This window comes from Aspergillus pseudodeflectus (assembly GCF_044049435.1).
Source record: "Aspergillus pseudodeflectus strain CBS 756.74 chromosome Unknown BJX68scaffold_10, whole genome shotgun sequence".
NCBI classification, from domain to species: Eukaryota; Fungi; Ascomycota; class Eurotiomycetes; order Eurotiales; family Aspergillaceae; genus Aspergillus; species Aspergillus pseudodeflectus.
In genome coordinates, this window is record NW_027263786.1 from 623,017 (window position 1) to 640,315 (window position 17,299).

Consider the following 17,299-nt stretch of genomic DNA (forward strand, 5'->3'; position numbering starts at 1 on the left):
ATCGCGAGCTCAGGGACCGGATAACGGCATTGTCAGAGCCATGCAGAGCGATGACGTCGGGGTTAATCATTATGGGTGAGTGGTATACGGCGGCTGTCAGAAATCAGATTATATCCTATTGTTTATTTTGTGCTTGTACTTGGGGGATCAGGGTTAGGCCTCATGAAGGCTTTAGAGTGAGTAGTTAGGGCTACACCGGGTAGGAACATATATATATCGCGAGAAGCTTATATGCAAGAAGCAACTCAGTTGACACATTCAGTAGTGAAGCCGAATAGAGGCAATTATACTTGCAAGGATCACTGCGTTAGTACTGCAAAGCCTGCTACACCATTGCCAATACTATATTACCAAGGCCTGGTGCCGACAATATGTCAATAGGACGCTGGATCACTGAACCAAGTGACAAAGAGTGGACGGTCTAAAACATTAGCATATAGTGTCAACTGCTGAAAGGCCTATCATCCAATTGGGGCTGTGGTTTAGTGGTATAATGTTCCCTTAGCATGGGAGAGGTCCTGGGTTCGATTCCCAGCTGCTCCACTTTTTTTTTGCCAACATTTTGCCTTTCTCTACCCTCTCTCTCCTTTTTACTTCTGGCATATGCAGTGATAAGCATACCAGTCAATCCCAGAGTACCTGCCCTTCCCATGTTTTTCTCTCCGACCCCCCTAATACCGTAGTATCACATCAATAAACTTTCATCCCCCACCCAACAGCCGCAACCCTCGCTGCCAAAAATGCACAAAACGAAACCACATACGCGGCCCCTGAGAATAGTACAAGCCCAGTCTACTGCACTTCACTCACGTTCCCACTGCCAGTGTTAAACCCCCAAAATTGCACCCCAATCGGAATCTCCGTCAACGCCCAAACCCGGCAACAAGCATCGCAGCCGACAAACACCTCCCAAACCGCTTTCTCCCACGCTCCTCTAGCTGCCCAATACACACGGGGACCAGACTGACGTTCCCGCCGCTCGTGAAGCCAAGAAGGAAAACGTGAATGAAGAGGAACAACAAACTACCTTGGAACTACAGTAGGTATTGTGCCGATGCAGATGCCCCAAGATGGAATCTAGTGTATGTACGTGGGGTATTTGTTAAAAATACTCGATGGCCCCGTCGAGTCGAGGCTACGAGCTTGATGCAGGTGTGGATGGGTTGGGCTGTCATTCAAGGTTGTATGAAAACCCAGTTGGTGCATTGATACAATACCTACAAACTATGAGTAGAGTTATTTATTTATCCATGCACAGGATATGGGGCTAACCAACCCCGTCCTAGATCCGAGTGATTAGTTCCAACTTGTGATTTGGAGATCATTTGAAGAAACCTGGGTATGGACTCGTACAGCATCGATACAGAGTCTTTGGATGTATCCTCGTAGTAGGTGTCCCGCACCCATGTATTCGTATACCCATCCAATACACCACGCTACGCATATGAAGCAACAGACAAGGCAGACCCGACTCAAGTTACATAACACGCCAGAATCACCCACGAGCTTCCATATCGCCCTCCATCACCAGACTCAGACTCATACTTAAATTCCTCGGCAAAACAGTGGCAGCGACAGTCGCAGGAATATTGGTATCCGCGAAACAAAGCGGGGGAGCAGAAACGGAGGACATTTCAGGACTCATCCGACCCCCACATATACTTGTCTCTGTTGTACTAGAGGCTGCAAGGAGCGCATCCCAATGCGGTCGGAAAATCCCTTCTGCCTGTGGAGTCTCCATCCAGAGGATGGATTTGATATGAACCTGGACGTCGCCCCAAGTCTGGAATCCTTGTAGGCCGGAATATGAGACTGGGCAGTTTATTAAAGATTGTGCCCTTCGCAGAAACCAGCTATAAGACGGTGTGCCCGCAGACGCGACGAGTCCGATTGCTGTAGACCAGATATCTAGCGAATAAGCATCTGGTGTGTGATGTGCTCCGTCGAGGTCAAGAGCCGTGAGACTCGCTATAAACCGACCAACAATCGCATCCATAATCACCGCGTGCGAGTAATACGTCGGCCCGTGGATGATGAACATGTACAGGATGATCGCGTAGCGAATCGCTTCGGTTGCTGGGGAAGTCCGTATTTGCGGTTGCGTCGTGCAATGCGGCGCGGAGAGGAGGAGTCTGTGGATGACGAAGCAGGTGAGGTCGTGGAGGCGGGTGGATTGGAAGGGTGTATTCCTTGCGCGGTCGAATGCGGCACGGAGGCGGAGGAGGACGTTTTTGACGGGGGGGTCTATGTCTAATTCGTCGATGAGTAGGGAGGGGCCGAGAGGTGGAGAGCTAGACCCCGAGGTAAGATCCATCTGCCATTCGGGCACGATGGGGATGCCGTCGCCGATGCCGTGGTCGTCTTGTGTGTTGAACTGGGGATGGCCCATGACCAGCATTGAGACCCTGATGTCGGTCAGATGGAAATTAGAGAGTAGAGAGGAGGATACGTACCAACTAACCATTCTTGCAGTCAGAGGGCTGGTCTGTCGCACAGCGTTGATGCCACCGCGCATATCCACGAGCTTCTTCACGCCATCGACATGCATCCGGCTTACTTGCGTATTTCCCTTTCCGAACTGTCCGCATTTTAGTGATGTGCTTCGAGAAGGGCCTGGGTGTAGATCGGGGGCATTACCTCAATAGCAGCCAAGGTAATAACCGAATTCATCGTCCCATCCTGCACGGCAAGAGACGGGTCCTCGACCTTTCGCCGCAGCAACGCAACCGAGTCAGCCATGAGGATCTCAGAAGCATGGAAGCCTCGCTGCGCTAGTAGCTCTTCATCGAGACACGCCGTCTGCAGTGAAACGTGGAAGAGTGCGGGGTCGCCTAGGGCAAGGGGCCACCACGAGACGAGGAATGGATTCGACGACGCGTTTAGGTCAAGAGGGTAGTATTCGAACGCGATTTTGTGGAGGACTATATCGGAGTTGAGCACATAGTTCAAGGGAAGAGAGCGGGCCAGGGAGGGAACGGCAGCGTACAACTATGAATCAACCGCTGAACATGCTCTCGCGGCAACCTCGTCGACGGATACGAGTCAAACGGATCAAGAGACCCAAATCTATACCCAGTCAAGGTCCCCGACCCATCGAGGAGCCGAACTGAGCCGCGCTCTTCAGAGCCGGGGACTGCCGGTCCCGTGGCCGCGGCTGTAAGCGGTTCGTTGGCGTAGACACAGAGTACATTGCGCTTGATGCAGCGGGAGCAGCGCGGGGTGCGTAGGTCGCAGCTGTGTTTGAACTTTGCGCATGCGGCGCAGGAGCGGCGAAGGGTTCGTCGCATGGGGAGGAATGCGGTGTGGTCAGATCAGGTCAGTCAGTCAGGCCAGGGTGATGGGATGAGATCCGGGAGAGCGGCGTCGGGGTGTGGAGAAGATGCTTTGTGCCTGGTTGGACCCCGCTTGGCCCGATGCCGTATGGTGTTGCCTTGATAGCCCACCTCGTATGATTCGTGTAGCTATTGGGTGAATAGGCAATGGAGGTTTCAGCAGGCAGGACACGAATCATATAGCAGTGTCTCGCAGTCGAGAAAGTGTAGTCTGCCTATGACGAGGTTCGATTTGAGGGAAGTCGAGTTGTTTGACTGATGATCGTGAAAATCGCCCTCAAACGAAATCGAAGCAAGAAGACCCGCATAAGCGCTAACCCGAAGAGGACTAGACTCCGAAAAGTGATCAAAGCGCCAAGCCTGCAGTCGTGATCGGAGTCTAGGCTGCTTCTGGTAGTCTGAGCCCTAACTGCAAGATTGCTGTGAGGGTAATTGAGGTCTCAGCTGAGAAAGCCGGGAAAAGGGGGAGACAGAAGGTGACATTATAAGGAAGATGGTGCCTCTTTTACGGAAATCAGTCACTCACGTACAACCATGGCTGTTACCACATTCAACAGCTCGAGCGCTGAGCTCTATCTGTCACAGTCATGGCCGTCTGGCTCATTATCCCTCTGCGACACGGTGCTGGACTATCTCACTGGTCGACCAACATGGCAGTATGTCGTGTCTTTTGTGCTCGGAGTTATTGTTTATGACCAAGGTCTCTTGGCCGTTCTTTCAGCCCCAGGTCTATAGCTGATTTTTGCAGTAATGTACATCTGGCGCAAAGGCTCCATCGCCGGACCACCTTTCAAAATTCCCCTAATGGGCCCCTTTCTCCAAGCGCTGCACCCGAAATTCGAAGGATACCTCGCGCAGTGGGCAAGCGGGCCATTGAGCTGTGTCTCCGTCTTCCACAAGTACGCCCCTCACAACACCTCCCCCATCTACCCATAGCCACGCAGACAGACAAGCCAACAAGCGCTTCTAGGTTCGTCGTCCTCGCCTCAGACCGCGACCTCGCCCACAAAGTCTTCAAATCCCCCACCTACGCCGAACCCTGCATCGTCCCCATAGCAAAGGACCTAATGGGCCACAAAGCCTGGGTCTTCCTGCAGGGAAAAGCACACGCCGAGTACAGACGGGGTCTCGCTCCACTCTTTACAAACAACGCAATGGCGACGTATCTCCCCTCGCAAGACCGCGTGTGCGGCGACTACTTTGAGAGATTCGTCGCGGCTAGTGAGGCCAACGGGAATAAACCGCGCGAATTCATGACGCTCTTCCGCGAGATCAATTGCGCGTTGTCATGTCGGACGTTCTTTGGTGAGTATATTTCGCAGGATGCGGTGAAGAGGATTGCGGATGATTATTATCTTACCACGGCCGCGATGGAGCTGGTGAATATCCCCTTTTCCATCCATATCCCCGGCACGAAGCAGTGGCGCGGCAAGCGGATTACGAACGCCGTGCACAAGGAGTTTGCGAAATGCGCCGCAAAGTGTAAAGAGAACATGGCAAAGCCCGGGGCTACGCCCAGCTGCATCGTCGACCACTGGGTCCTGCACATGTTCGAGTCCAACGCGTACCGTGAGCGGATTGCAGCGGGCGAGTTGGACGCGCCGAAACCGGCGAATCTCATCCGCGAGTTTACAAACGAGGAGATTTCCGAGACGCTCTTTACCTTTCTCTTCGCGTCGCAGGATGCGTCGAGCAGTGCGACGACGTGGCTGTTTCAGATCCTTGCGCAGAGACCGGATGTGCTGAGTCGGTTGAGGGAGGAGAATCTCGCTGCGCGCGGCGGCGATCGGTCGAGGCCGTTTGATCTCCCCATGCTCGAGAACCTACCGTATACAAACGCCGTGATCAAGGAACTCCTCCGCCACAGACCACCCGTCATCTTCGTGCCCTACCTCGCGACAAAGGATTTCCCCATCACACCCTCATATACCGTCCCCAAGGGCTCGATGGTAATCCCCTCCTGCTGGCCAGCCCTGCACGACCCGAACGTCTACCCGAACCCGGACGTCTTCGACCCCGACCGATGGCTTACCGGGGACGCCGAGAGCAAGACGAAGAACTGGCTTGTTTTTGGGGCCGGTGCACATGATTGTTTGGCGAGACGGTATGTGCCGTTGTCGATGGCGGGGATGATTGGGAAGGCGGCGCTGGATTTGGAGTGGGAGCATCATGCGACGGACAAGTCCGAGGAGATTTGGGTTTTTGCGACGTTGTTTCCGATGGTGAGTCTTGCTTCCTTTTCTCTTTGTCTTGGTTGTTTTATTTGCTGATTTATGGTGTAGGATGGATGTCAGTTGGTTTTTAGGAGGAGGGATTGATGTACTGCCTGGTAGGTGCATAATCGGATCTGTTGGGCAGCATAGAGGTCGGAAGATTGTGGTCCCTACACCCCGATGGTGTATAGCTCTTGTAAGAATAAATGACCGGATCATAATATCTAGGCCAACGGGTACAGCTTAATATTAATGCCCAAGGCGAGATAGTGCAGCATATATCCAGTTCCTATCAAACATTGTTTGGCCAACAAAGTGATCTGCGTCTCAACAAGGACTCGCTAGGGCTTTCCTATCGAACTGCCTACCGCAACACCCTAAGCAATACCACCTTCCACCCCGCCCTGATCGGCTCATTACTAGGTTCTCGGCGAGAATACGATTGCAGAAGACCATGTATCTCCTCACGCCTCTCTCGATGCCCCACCCTCTCAGCAACCTCCGCCGGAGCCTTCGTCCCGAACTTCCTCCGCCCAGCAACAACATCCGGATCCGCGCCAGCCTCCAGGAGCAACTTGACAAGATCCACCCTCCCCCTCCACACAGCGCAGTGCAACGGCGTACCCCAATAGTCGACGCCGCGGCCGCCGGCGTCAGTGAAGGGTCCATTCGGATCCACGCCCCTGTCGAGCAAGAACCGGGTCATGACCTCGTTTTGCTGGACGCGCGGGGTTACCGCGTAGGAGAGAAGGACCGGTTCCAACTTCGCGCCGTTTGCGAGGTAGAGCTCGAGCAGTGAGGTGTCTGGCTCGCAGGTGCCAACGATCGCGCGGGCCAGGGGCGCGATCCCTCGTGGTCCGCGGAGGTTGGGGTCCGCGCGGGCCGAGAGCAAGACTGTGGCGCCTGCGGGATTAAGAACCATGCTGTTTGAGCATATTTCCAGTCAGCCGCTCACTCCATCGCTCAGTCATTCAATCCGAACCAGTTGTCGACATGGGACCATTCACTGTTCGCTTGGAGTAGCACGTACGGGAGAAGAGGCTCGCCACTCGAGAGCCGGGCGTTGGGGTCCAGACCACGTTCAAGAAATTGACGAATGATGTCTGGGTCCTGGTTGTTGTTCTCTCCGGGAAGGGCGCCCGTCGCCCGTGTTGTAACGCGGGCCCCGGCAGCAAAAAGAGCAGTCACGATATCGGCGTGTGCCATGAGTGTTGCGAGCTGGAGGCCCTCGTCCAGGTCTTCGTCGGTTAAGCGCCCGGTGGCAATGGCTTCTTGGGGTTTTGACAAGTCATTAAAGTAGCAGGCGTCATGGAAGGCTCGGAAGAAGGGATTGTTGCGCTCCATTGTAGCAGGATGCCGGATAGCCGGATGGTCCGGGAGATGGAGACTGTTGAGTTAGGTTAGAGGTAGAATTGAAAAGTGAGAGGGAATGAGTAATTTCTTCGCGCTATACGCCTTCATCCCAGTAACCAACACGCGATAGTCCGAATACCGACGCTAAGCTATTTCTCATGACTGGGCGCCTATTCAGTGTTTTGAAATATTTACTGACCTGGATTCTGGAATCCAGGGCAATTCCCCTAATTAGTTTTTTAACACAATGTTACCTTTGAGGGACACCATGGGAAATAGTCTATAACCGTATATACTAGTTTATAGGCTAACAGACACTGCTACTAAGATTTTATTTATGATACATCTATAATAATGATATGCCATGACACTGCTCCCTTTGTTCTATGGCTAGCACCCTTGTAACCCTATGCTTTAGAGACGTAGCTACACCCTTTTTCAAGTACGCATAGCAGCGTGCGAGTGCACTTATTATTAATTAATCTAGCCATCCATCCCACTCCTGTCATTAACTTTTGTGATGTCCAGATGCAAGTCAAATAATGGAGAAAAGCGGTATACATGTGCCCAAGTGCCATCCAGTGATCTGATGGTATATGAGAATCCTCAGAGATTCAAAGGCCGTAGAGGCAGCAAGCGATAATAGATGCAAGCCACAACATTGTTTGGTTGGAACTTGTGTCGAGTGCACCTTTGGACTGGGACGACGTTGGCTTCCGCAAATCGATCTGCGAGCATGGCATGTTCTGAAGCCCTGGTGGGAGGATTGCCCTGCCGAGCATTGAAATGATTAAACAGGTAAGGAATAAGAAATATATATCTATCTATTATGACTGGCTATATACACGCTCAGCACCACTCTGCCATATTATCAGTATCAGCTTGAACATGCAAAAAGTGAAAATCATCCTGCTCAAAAACCCGAATCACCCAGACTACAGGTCTCGAAACAAAATAAGGGTATCAAAAAGCAATCTAACCACCCTACATAGACCCCTCCCTCGCTCATCGCCCAGGCACACTCGCCGGCAACTCATGCGGTATCCCCCCATCAGCATGCTGATCCCCATACAGCTCCGCGCGCACAGCATTATTCTCCATCTCAACCGGTCCCATTGGCGCATACTGCTCCTTGAGAGGTAGAGCCTCCGCGCCCGCGCCATACCCCGCGTTTCCGACCGGTGCGTTCACAGCGTCGACGCCCGACGCGGCGGCCTTGCGTCGGCGGCGCATGAGGAACCAGACCAGCGCGATGATTAGCGCTGCGCCTGCGACGCCGCCGACGACGCCGCCCGCTATGGCGCCTGTGTTTGTGGATGAGGAGGAGGAGGAGGAGGAGTCCTCGGTTGCTGTGGCGGCGGGGGAGTCTGTTTGTGTCGAGGTTGTGGGTGAGGGTGTAGCGGATGAGGATGAGTTGGTGTCAGTTTCGTTTCCTGCAGCAACCACCCCGTCAGTAAAGCTCCTGTGAATACTCTACCATTCAGGAGGGGAAGACAAGCATACCATAGGAAACCGGCACAAGCACCTCGGTATAATCCCCACTGGGATACCCCTCCGAACAGCCCACGCCCGTCGTCTGACTGCCATTGTACTCGAGCCCCGAGAACGAAAACCCGTTCGTATCACTATCACAGCAAAAGTACGAGTCAAGCCAGTACAAGTCCCAGGTGCCATTATTCGCGCAGTGCGGGTCGCGGAGGAGGGGCGCATCGCAGCCGGCGTCGGTCGGACAGCAGACCCCGCCGTCGCCGCAGACGGTGTTTTCGGGGCAGCAGTTGTGCCACTCGGCCCAGGGGTTTGCGCAGTCGACTTCGTTGAGCACGTTGTTGCAGGTTTCGTTGCGGCGGACGGCGTAGCCGTAGGGGGGGCCGTAGTCGGTCATCTTTATTGTTTTATCTGTAGGATCGGAGTAGGTGGGGAGTTGATGTGTATCTCAATCGCAAACGTCGCTCAAGAAAGCAAGAAAGCAAGAAATCGAGAAAGCAACTCGGAATCGAAGTGAGATGGAAGTTGAGAGGGAGAAAAGTTCAGCAACTTGGAAACATGGGCGACGGGCCGTGTGGGCGCCTCCTGTTTCAAACTTCGGTAGGCGAGGCTGAGCGCAGCGTGCATCCCCTTGGGGCAGGGATAGACGTGGAGCCTGAAGCGCCAAGTATGACTGGCTTGCGAAGCAAGAATGTTGACTTCAAACTGCTCCATCAGAGGCTGAGGGCGGAGTCAAGCTCCGCTAGCACGGCTTTTCCGCCCCAAATTGTGGGGGACTTTGCGAGAGGAATGTTTCATTGGTGCTTTAGTGTAGTGGTGTGATTGGGATTAACATTAGTAGTTAGTAGACGCCTCCATTCCATTCGTGCAAGCCGCCAATCCTTTTAGTCTTGCAATGCTCTGGGTGTTAGATTAGGAATAAGAATATATTAATCTTTACTCTGGATGTGGCGTAGTTATTGCACTATAATGCATGGTCTTCTGGTGTCTGTTGCGAAAACCAGGCCCCAGATATCCAGATTACAGTATAAAAAACTGGAGACAACCTGGAGAAGCAGATGAGGTTCCCACTCACCTAATTACTTCCACAATTTTTAAAAAAGACATATAAACCAAGACACATATCCTTCACCAATAAGGAGCTGTTAGAATGAGAAGAACCTGTATAATTCAGACTTTTACTTAATTTCTACAACATCCTGACAACAATAGGTCGCCCATAATAAAGCCCAGGCATATCCTTATGGTGACTTGCTTTCACGCAGTTCTTAAGGCCATGGAGCAGGTTCTGCTGGTCCCATGCAGCACCCATATACAGACTGTGCAATAAAACCGCGTATTTTAATAATAAGCGATGCTTTTCCCCGGGACTCCCTCCTGGTCTCCAGGCTCGAATATGGAGTCAAGGATGAACTGATATGGGTCGTCCTCTCGATTCCTATCGAAGTCGTACTTGGCCTTCAGAGTGGGACCGTTGGTGAGTTGGAGCTGCGCAGATGTGTCTTTGGGAAGCGACATTTCGACCCTTGTGAAAGGCGGAGAGTCGAATGAGGTAGGATCCGGAGCAAGGATCTTAATATAAGCAAGAACGGCAGTCGCAAACTCGTCAGGGAGTTTTCCATTACCGGAAGAAACCCTGCACTTGGAATAAAGTCTGAGCTGCGTCGGCGTCTTCTTTGTGACGGAGCCGGCGTAGTTGTGGGACTTCACACCGCTGCCGTAAATTTCCATGCCAGGATAGCCGTGGACGGACAATTCGTAGGTCCTGGAGGCGGTAGTTGGGTTTTTCGTTATGAAAGAGCCCTGCACGATTCTGAAGGAGTTGAAGTAGCTCAATGCATTGTTCAGCTTGAGGCCGAGCGCCTTCCGCTCTTCCTTGTCCAGATCCTTGCATTCCTTGACAACATCTCCTAGGCTTATGACTTTGAGGCTAATGGGAAGGGCAGTGGCGTTTGAAATGGAGTTTTCCCAAGCGTCAAGCTTGTCAGAGTCGCGAGGATTGCTGCTGAGGTCGGCATTTTTTCTTGAATCGCCGCCAATGACTTTAACATCAAATTTGCGGACCTTCAGGTATTTCTGGTATTCAGATGATGTCGCCACTCCGACGTCGGCTTTGACGCTGCATATGCCGTTGTACTCGGCTGAGATGTGCGTTTGGAACTCTGACTTTGATTTAGTGTCGGTCATATGGCTCTCTAATTTCAGCTGGTACCGCGCGCCGAATGCGCACGACCGAACAACGTAAGTTCCCCATTCCTCGAAGAAATCCCTGTACTTGCGATACACCTCCGGGGTAGGCGGCTTCTTGGCGTCTGGCCAGTCAGGAAGGTCCTGTGCATCTTCCAAAACGCCGTCATCAATGTCCACCGTGCCTCTAGTCAGCTTCATCTTGAGGAGGAAGGACTTGTGCTCGGTGCTGAGCACAGCATAGTACTTGGACGCGCTCAGGGCTGTTTGGTAGCTGTATTTGACGGATCCCGTCGCTGCGAACCCAGCGTACCCCAAACTTGCGCTGGCATCCGCATCGAGAGAATCCTTGAGTTCGGTCCCCGATTCTACCTTTAGCGAATGGGTCTTGGTCTCGCCAAGCTCTGTATACATAATCCCCTTGGGGATCCTGAAACCTGAGGTGGTCTCAGTCTCTCCGACATGCTGGTCCTCCTCGGACAATGTAACGATTTCGCGCGACTCATCGAGAAAGATTTAACGTCGAACGGGCTGTTCACTGCTTTCGCGGTGAGCACATATTGTTGGCCTGTCCGTTGGTAATAACTCACGGCCTGGTAGCAGGCGGACGCTTTGTCCAATCACCCTGGAATTGTCTAGGAAGCGTACCATGGTGTTAAAAATAAAAAAAAATAAAGACTAAGCGAGGCGGACTTGAACCAAGTAGGTTTTCATGTACTGTAGAGCAAGATTCTTAGTACCGCGGCATATATAGCCAAAGGAGGTTTTTGTGTGCGCGTAATCCATTCCAGATTCCACGTCAATGTTGCATTTATGGTCCTTGCTGCTTATTCGGGATGACGAGGTCCAGAACTGGGCTGTGGATCATTCAAAAGGAAACTGATATGTGTTGCAACGGCAGGTCGAAGTGGACGCTAATCCGCACCCTTCCCTGTACATGTTTAAAGTCACATCGAACGTCCTAGACTTTTGGTCATACGTCACTACCGCCGAGTGGTATCAGCTCATGCACAATTAATCTAATTATAAAGTCACAATGTAACCTCCAACCTTTAGTATCGAGATGATTATCCTTTTATCCGTTTATGGTATCATCTTCATAAGTGATATGATTTGCTGGGTATTCTGGCTGGACCGGCCCGAACATCTTAATCGTGACGATCGACGATCTTTTGGCAAGATTGGACCTTGGCTTCTCTGGTTTCTCTTCTGATTGGTTTCCCATAAAGTGCAGTGGCCTCCGCCGCCACCTGCGCCCTCAAGCAACAACGTCGCTTTAAAGGCTATGCCTGAAGGGGTCGGACCTTCCTCAGACTGGATCTCAATTACGGGGAAAGAGCGACCATTGCCTGGCGGGCTGCTGTTCCTTTTCCGTACTACGAAGGTGCGCTCTCATCCATCAGGGGTCTAGTCAAAACCTTTTGTCTAGCCAAGGCTGCGGTGCAAGAAACGCCTGAATAAAATTCAACATGCGCCTTCAAATTCGCTCTAGGATGTATAATAATAAGCTAGGTGTCAGATGGATTTCCTAATGCTTGATTCATCAAGTGACAGGCGCCTAATTAAGATGCACGTGTCACTTAACTTCTACAAGTGATGGATAAAAATGGCAACAGAGAGTGAAAATGTGTCAAGCTTTATGTCAGATTACTTGGACCTTCTTGCCTACACTCCATAAATCCTGCTTGTACTCACAAGCACTAGCAATAAATGGCCGAAATCATTAACTAATCAAAACAATTGTCACATCCAAAAGAAAATAGCCGACTCAAGGAGAGTCTAGTATAAGCTAATATAAAAGAAAATCTAGAAGTATAGGGCTGTAACTATGATTTCTAGCAAGGAAAGCGTGTCAAGGATAGCCCTCTGGCTAGCTACCTTCCTCTCGGCCAAAAGGTCACTATGATCAGACCCTACGGCCTGACCTGCCCAGATCGCACCTTATATAGCTTATCCCTGACACTAGCAAACTAGAATTCGCGAGCCTTCCAGCCAACCATAGTGTCAATGCCAAGCAACCATCTTCCTTCGATGCACATCAGATGCATGATAATGCTCGTGACATGCATGAGCTCCTATTATGGCTGCTTACTCTGGCGGTCTGATTGGATATCTCCAGCACCCCCGGTGATTCCGGTCCATGGCCAGCTGAGATTCGACGCTTGAAAGAGAATAAGTTCAGTATCTCAGCTGCGGGAAAATAAGCAATGAAGCGTATAACGCCCCTCGTTTTTGCTCCACGCGTGTTGGCCAGAGACATAAATAGCCCTGATCCACCCCAAGTCCTTCTCACTAACCGGCTCTCTCATGCTTCCAACCTACCTCTTCGCTTCGGTCTGCTGACAGTATCTCACCTGTATCAGGGTATCTTCCCGACTGGGTCTTGAAATGTATAGCCTCCGCCTCATCCCCCTCCTAACCCTCCTCGCAACACTCACAACCGCAGCCGCCATGCCCTCGATCACATTCCAAACATCCTCCATCCACACTCTAGACTGTACGCCGTCACCCTTTCAGCCTACCAGTCCCTCTTGAAGCTTCACTTTCTCCAAGTTCCATACAAACTAAGCAAATTCCTGCGTCAGCTTGCTCAGCCTACACCGACTGCGACCGCTGCACCCTCTAATAGCGCTGCCTGGCGACCTTGCTTGGATTAGAATCGTTCCCATTCCTCCTTTAGGCCCTCGATTTGGCCGAATGCAGATGCAATCATTGGCGTGTAAACAAACCCAGGAGATAGCGTGTTAACTCTGATATTCCACTCTCTAGCTTCGAGAGAAGCCTTACGCCCGAAGACTATTCTTAGTACGTTGGTTTCGATGAAGAAGAGCTCGCACACTTACAGTTTTACGGAGCCCAACGACCCCGTGCTTCGATGCTGTGTACCCCGCCGATCCCGCTTTTGATACAAGCGAGTTTATTGAGGCGCAGTTGACGATTGCGCCGCGCTGAGATATGCCGCTCAAAGGACTAGAGGGCTGTCAGAACGTCGTTCATTCGGGGCCATATAACATGATAAACATACCCCTTCACTAGGTCCTGCGTTCTCATCTGAATAAGTTAATGCTTAGAGCAGAGAAATGTGCCAACTGCATTGATTTCCAAAAGCCGCTTATAATCATCAACAGAGCACTCAGTAATTGGCGAGGACGGCCCTGATACTCCCGCGAAGTTCCTACGGAAATGCCAAATGCGGTTGCTCTTGAACTTGGGTTCTCCAAACTCACGCGGCGTAATCAATTCTGCCAAAGGTAGACGCCGTTAGGCCAATCGCCGCCTGGACAGCGTGGTCGTCTGTCACATCTGCCTGGAAAGTCAAGCACTGTTATAGTCAGACTGGAGGTCGACCCTCAATCTGTACCATCAGGTTCATATCTCTGCGCCGTACGATTCGCTCTCATTCTTCACTTTCTCCACAATATGCCTGGACAAGATATCGAAAACTATCACACCACATCCTCCATTTTTTGCAAAACTTATGGCAGATGCAAGCCCGAGGCCGCTGGCGCCCCCTGTCACAAATGCGATCCCACGAGACAGTTTACTCGTCATTTGTGGCTACTCAGTGAAGCCTTTGGTAATAGCTCGAGCACAGACGATGTTCAATTGTACTAGCTATCGCCGTAGTATGGATTTTCCACATATGTGCCCTTCTATCGTTGGTGCCTCCCCTCAATCTCGGTTGGTAATCCAACTCGGACAAAGCCAGTCGCTCCAACCACGCATCTGCGCGGGCTTACGACTCGTCCCCGTCGGCAAACATGCCAAGGACTGGAACTCGTGGGCCTGCTTTTTAATTGGTCTGTGTGGAGAACTAGATTCCAACGCATGATTCGGCTCAGTGTTGTGGCATCGTACTTGGCATATGTGAGGAACTTCACCTAATAGGGCTTTCATGGAGACCTGGCCTCCTTCAACAGTTCTACTCCAACACCTCATGTCTGGGCTTCTGTGTTGCTCCACTCGACGCGGTCGGACAAAAAGAGCACGTCACAGGAGTGAACTCTGAAGTACTCAAATCTCATCAATAGTAAGACCACTTTACTCTTATTTATCACATTACTGGTCAGGATCTGCCAGTAAAAGCCAAGATTCGCTTTGGTGGCTTGTTAGAACCATCCAGTCCACGCCGTGCATGGACATGCATCGGAGAGTGCAACTAAAAGTGTGCACAATGGTTCAGTGGCTAGTAGTGGTCTTTGGTGGCAAGCAAACCCTTATGGCGTCCATTTATCTTCTACCGTGGTAACTCAAAGCCCTTTAAGTAATAGCACTCATGGGCATTAACATCTATCCCACCAGTCGAGTTTTAATCCTGTGGTTGAACGTACAGATGGAAGTGCATGTGATAAACAATCTCTGGACCGTATCCATTACCCTATCAAGTAGAGGATTAAATTGAACAATCGAGGGGCGGTCAAGTATACAAAACAGGACCTGACTCAAACCGCCTACTGCAAACTGATAAAAGAGGGTTAGACGCCTTAGAAGTCGGGCATCAGGATCAGGGGACCATGGATGCCGACATCTACGACTTTATATCAGCCTGATCCCCAAGCACTGCATAAACAACCTTGATCTTCCCATCCTCGACAATGATATGATCCGTGCCCTCCAGAGCCACCGTCCCCTTCGGCCCGAACGTCCATGCGATAAATACGAGATTCTGCACCTGCTTCACCGGCCCAACGGTCTTGAACTCCCAGCCAGCGTTCTTCTCAAGCAAACCCTGGATGTGTTTGTCGATGGCGTCGTGTCCCTTGATGGTCACGCCGTGGGGCTCATAGACGATGCCATCTTCGTGGTACATTGATATAATTGCTTCGCGACGTGAAACAGCGTCGTAGTTGCCAAAGACGTTAAAGAGGTTGCCGTGGGCGAGTTCTATGGCTCTTTTTTGAGGTTGCGTTAGGGCCATAGTAAGTTAGGATGGATTGTTATGGCTTTGGAATGGTTTTGGAGGAATGGTTTTGGAGGAATGCTTATAGTTGCAGGAAGCTAAGCTGACCAAAGGCAGAGAGCTGGGATACTTTATACCGTACGTTTTCAATCAACGCCCCACTGACATGATATCCGTAGCTCCACTATGAACCCACCTAGCATTCATGAAACTCTTGGCAAGTTTGCATCACTGCGGATGATATTTGATTTATCATCAGCCAAAAGGCCTCCTATGGAGAGAGCCAAAGCATTTCTAAACTCACCGCGGTAACATAGCTGACTGGAAGTAGGTGTTGGGGTTGTATGAAGCTCAGGATTTGCCACTTACATGGCTTGGTTTTTGCAAAGGAAACATTTTTCATCCGTCCTACTATATATATATAAAAAAATTCAATATTTAATCTCTTGCAGCTGATGCACAAAGGCTTTCCCTAACTACCTCTTCACTCTTTTAACATGGCGCGTCATTAGCCTTGGCCTTATAACAACCATCTTTTGTCTCAGAGCCTGGGCCTTTCGATCTCTGTCCATTGCTCCAGCCGGTCTCTTGGTCTAAGCGGCGAGGTCGGATCGGCGTCGGGTGTTGGTTGGTCTTCACTCGCAGTGGTTGCCTGGCAATGACCAAGACATCAGGATACAAAGGATAGTTAAGGAAGGAGACGCTATTGGTCATTGCTAGGCAACCGCTGCGAGTGAAGACCGACCGACATCCGATGCCGAACCGACCTTGCCGCTTACACCCGTGGCCGCAGGCGCAATTCGGAGTACGGAGTTACGCACCATTGAAACCCCGAAAGTCGTTACGTGCAGTCTTATACTGTAGCTCAAACAATTTTTTCACAACAAGGCCTGCTGGCCCAATGGCAAGGCGCTTGACTACGAATCAAGAGATTGCAGGTTCGATCCCTGCGTAGGTCATTAATTTTTGTGATTTTTTGTTCTGCATTGCGTCACCAGTGGTTGATGGGCTTTATGGGTTCCAAGTTGGTTGTGGTGAAATTTTTTTTGGTGTAGTGGGGCCAGCCGGGGCCTTGTGGATCCACATCCATGTCTACTCCGTATGGTATTCGCGAATCGCCATAAACTGACTATACACTATTATACATCATATATAGTATTTAGACATAGTGGAGGTAGCAGGGGCTTGATTAGTAGGTGGAGAATCTTTTGGTACATTTACAATAGTATATATATGGTAATGGACGTGTCCGGGATCTATTTTCTATAGAGGCATCTATAGATATGAATACATAGCGTAATATAACTCTGCCCACGCTAGGTATGATGGCCTGTTTCTACACCCACAAGTATATTGTATGCATGTCCTTGCACACACCGCTGGGTTAGTTCCGGTATGTGCTTATCTATTTACGTACCTTGCGCACGAGTCAAACAGCACAAGTCGAGCCGACAGGATGATCCGAAACAATAGCGTATCGCAGGCTTGGGAGTTCTATGTTTCACTTAGAACAAACATCTCACCAAGCCATCTATACGCCCTACTGAGCCTTCGACCATACCGTCTCGCAACTGTATACGGCAGCTTTCCCCGTGGATGAGGTTCATAGAAGAGGATGTTCCTCTCGACATCTAGATTCTTCGGCAGGAACTGCCACGCGGAGCCGTATGGCTTGATTGACTCGAAGCCGATGGACGCCAGGGCGTGCAAGAAGTCGTTCCAGGGATCTCGGCCGGTGTAGATGTCGCGGCGGGGTTGAAGAAGAGTGTACGAAAAACTTCAAGGGCGCGGGCGTTAACAGAAAAGGTTAGTTACTCGTTAGTGGCTAG

The 17,299-nt window shown here is 51.0% G+C and overlaps 6 protein-coding genes and 2 non-coding genes across 8 annotated transcripts; 3 read left to right on the top strand and 5 right to left on the bottom strand.

The window, feature by feature from the left end:
* Positions 1 to 471: 471 nt before the first annotated feature.
* Positions 472 to 543, top strand: BJX68DRAFT_t47. The gene has a single exon. It is a non-coding gene; the product is annotated as a tRNA-Ala (tRNA).
* Positions 544 to 1,240: 697 nt separating this feature from the next.
* On the bottom strand, positions 1,241 to 3,287 carry BJX68DRAFT_253827 (Zn(II)2Cys6 transcription factor; the record flags this gene model as incomplete). The annotated part of the gene is made up of 5 exons (XM_071042786.1): positions 1,241 to 1,267; positions 1,529 to 2,405; positions 2,454 to 2,578; positions 2,638 to 2,921; positions 2,987 to 3,287. 5 exons carry the CDS (start codon positions 3,285 to 3,287, stop codon positions 1,241 to 1,243), a joined length of 1,614 nt encoding a protein of 537 aa, XP_070901884.1.
* Positions 3,288 to 3,610: 323 nt separating this feature from the next.
* BJX68DRAFT_24305 (cytochrome P450) lies at positions 3,611 to 5,780 on the top strand. The gene is made up of 4 exons (XM_071041095.1): positions 3,611 to 4,032; positions 4,081 to 4,231; positions 4,303 to 5,554; positions 5,615 to 5,780. The coding sequence occupies exons 1-4, from the start codon at positions 3,867 to 3,869 to the stop codon at positions 5,648 to 5,650; spliced, it is 1,605 nt and encodes a 534-aa protein (XP_070901885.1). The 5' UTR covers positions 3,611 to 3,866; the 3' UTR covers positions 5,651 to 5,780.
* On the bottom strand, positions 5,615 to 6,946 carry BJX68DRAFT_24314 (ankyrin repeat domain-containing protein). Its single transcript, XM_071041111.1, has 2 exons — positions 6,576 to 6,946; positions 5,615 to 6,468 (listed from the first exon to the last, which is right to left on the bottom strand). Exons 1-2 carry the CDS (start codon positions 6,887 to 6,889, stop codon positions 5,910 to 5,912), a joined length of 873 nt encoding a protein of 290 aa, XP_070901886.1. The 5' UTR covers positions 6,890 to 6,946; the 3' UTR covers positions 5,615 to 5,909.
* Positions 6,947 to 7,687: 741 nt separating this feature from the next.
* Positions 7,688 to 8,928, bottom strand: BJX68DRAFT_231808 (uncharacterized protein). Its single transcript, XM_071039392.1, has 2 exons — positions 8,402 to 8,928; positions 7,688 to 8,331 (listed from the first exon to the last, which is right to left on the bottom strand). Exons 1-2 carry the CDS (start codon positions 8,778 to 8,780, stop codon positions 7,904 to 7,906), a joined length of 807 nt encoding a protein of 268 aa, XP_070901887.1. The 5' UTR covers positions 8,781 to 8,928; the 3' UTR covers positions 7,688 to 7,903.
* Positions 8,929 to 9,724: 796 nt separating this feature from the next.
* Positions 9,725 to 10,984, bottom strand: BJX68DRAFT_264374 (MAC/Perforin domain-containing protein; the record flags this gene model as incomplete). The annotated part of the gene is made up of 1 exon (XM_071044945.1): positions 9,725 to 10,984. One exon carries the CDS (start codon positions 10,982 to 10,984, stop codon positions 9,725 to 9,727), a length of 1,260 nt encoding a protein of 419 aa, XP_070901888.1.
* A 3,807-nt stretch (positions 10,985 to 14,791) lies between these two features.
* Positions 14,792 to 15,559, bottom strand: BJX68DRAFT_231810 (nuclear transport factor 2 family protein). The gene has a single exon (XM_071039393.1). The coding sequence runs from the start codon at positions 15,486 to 15,488 to the stop codon at positions 15,099 to 15,101; it is 390 nt and encodes a 129-aa protein (XP_070901889.1). The 5' UTR covers positions 15,489 to 15,559; the 3' UTR covers positions 14,792 to 15,098.
* Positions 15,560 to 16,357: 798 nt separating this feature from the next.
* BJX68DRAFT_t48 lies at positions 16,358 to 16,429 on the top strand. The gene has a single exon. It is a non-coding gene; the product is annotated as a tRNA-Arg (tRNA).
* Positions 16,430 to 17,299: the final 870 nt, after the last annotated feature.

Excerpts from the sequence above, each read along its gene's own strand:
- BJX68DRAFT_24305 (XM_071041095.1), top strand. The coding sequence starts at position 3,867 with ATGGCTGTTACCACATTCAACAGCTCGAGCGCTGAGCTCTATCTGTCA. Across the intron at positions 4,033-4,080 it reads AGTTATTGTTTATGACCAAG|TAATGTACATCTGGCGCAAA; the intron begins GTCTCTTGGCCG and ends TGATTTTTGCAG. Across the intron at positions 5,555-5,614 it reads TTGCGACGTTGTTTCCGATG|GATGGATGTCAGTTGGTTTT; the intron begins GTGAGTCTTGCT and ends TTTATGGTGTAG.
- BJX68DRAFT_24314 (XM_071041111.1), bottom strand. The coding sequence starts at position 6,889 with ATGGAGCGCAACAATCCCTTCTTCCGAGCCTTCCATGACGCCTGCTAC. Across the intron at positions 6,469-6,575 it reads AGTGGCGAGCCTCTTCTCCC|CATGGTTCTTAATCCCGCAG; the intron begins GTACGTGCTACT and ends ATGCTCAAACAG.
- BJX68DRAFT_231808 (XM_071039392.1), bottom strand. The coding sequence starts at position 8,780 with ATGACCGACTACGGCCCCCCCTACGGCTACGCCGTCCGCCGCAACGAA. Across the intron at positions 8,332-8,401 it reads GCTTGTGCCGGTTTCCTATG|GAAACGAAACTGACACCAAC; the intron begins GTATGCTTGTCT and ends TGGTTGCTGCAG.
- BJX68DRAFT_231810 (XM_071039393.1), bottom strand. The coding sequence starts at position 15,488 with ATGGCCCTAACGCAACCTCAAAAAAGAGCCATAGAACTCGCCCACGGC.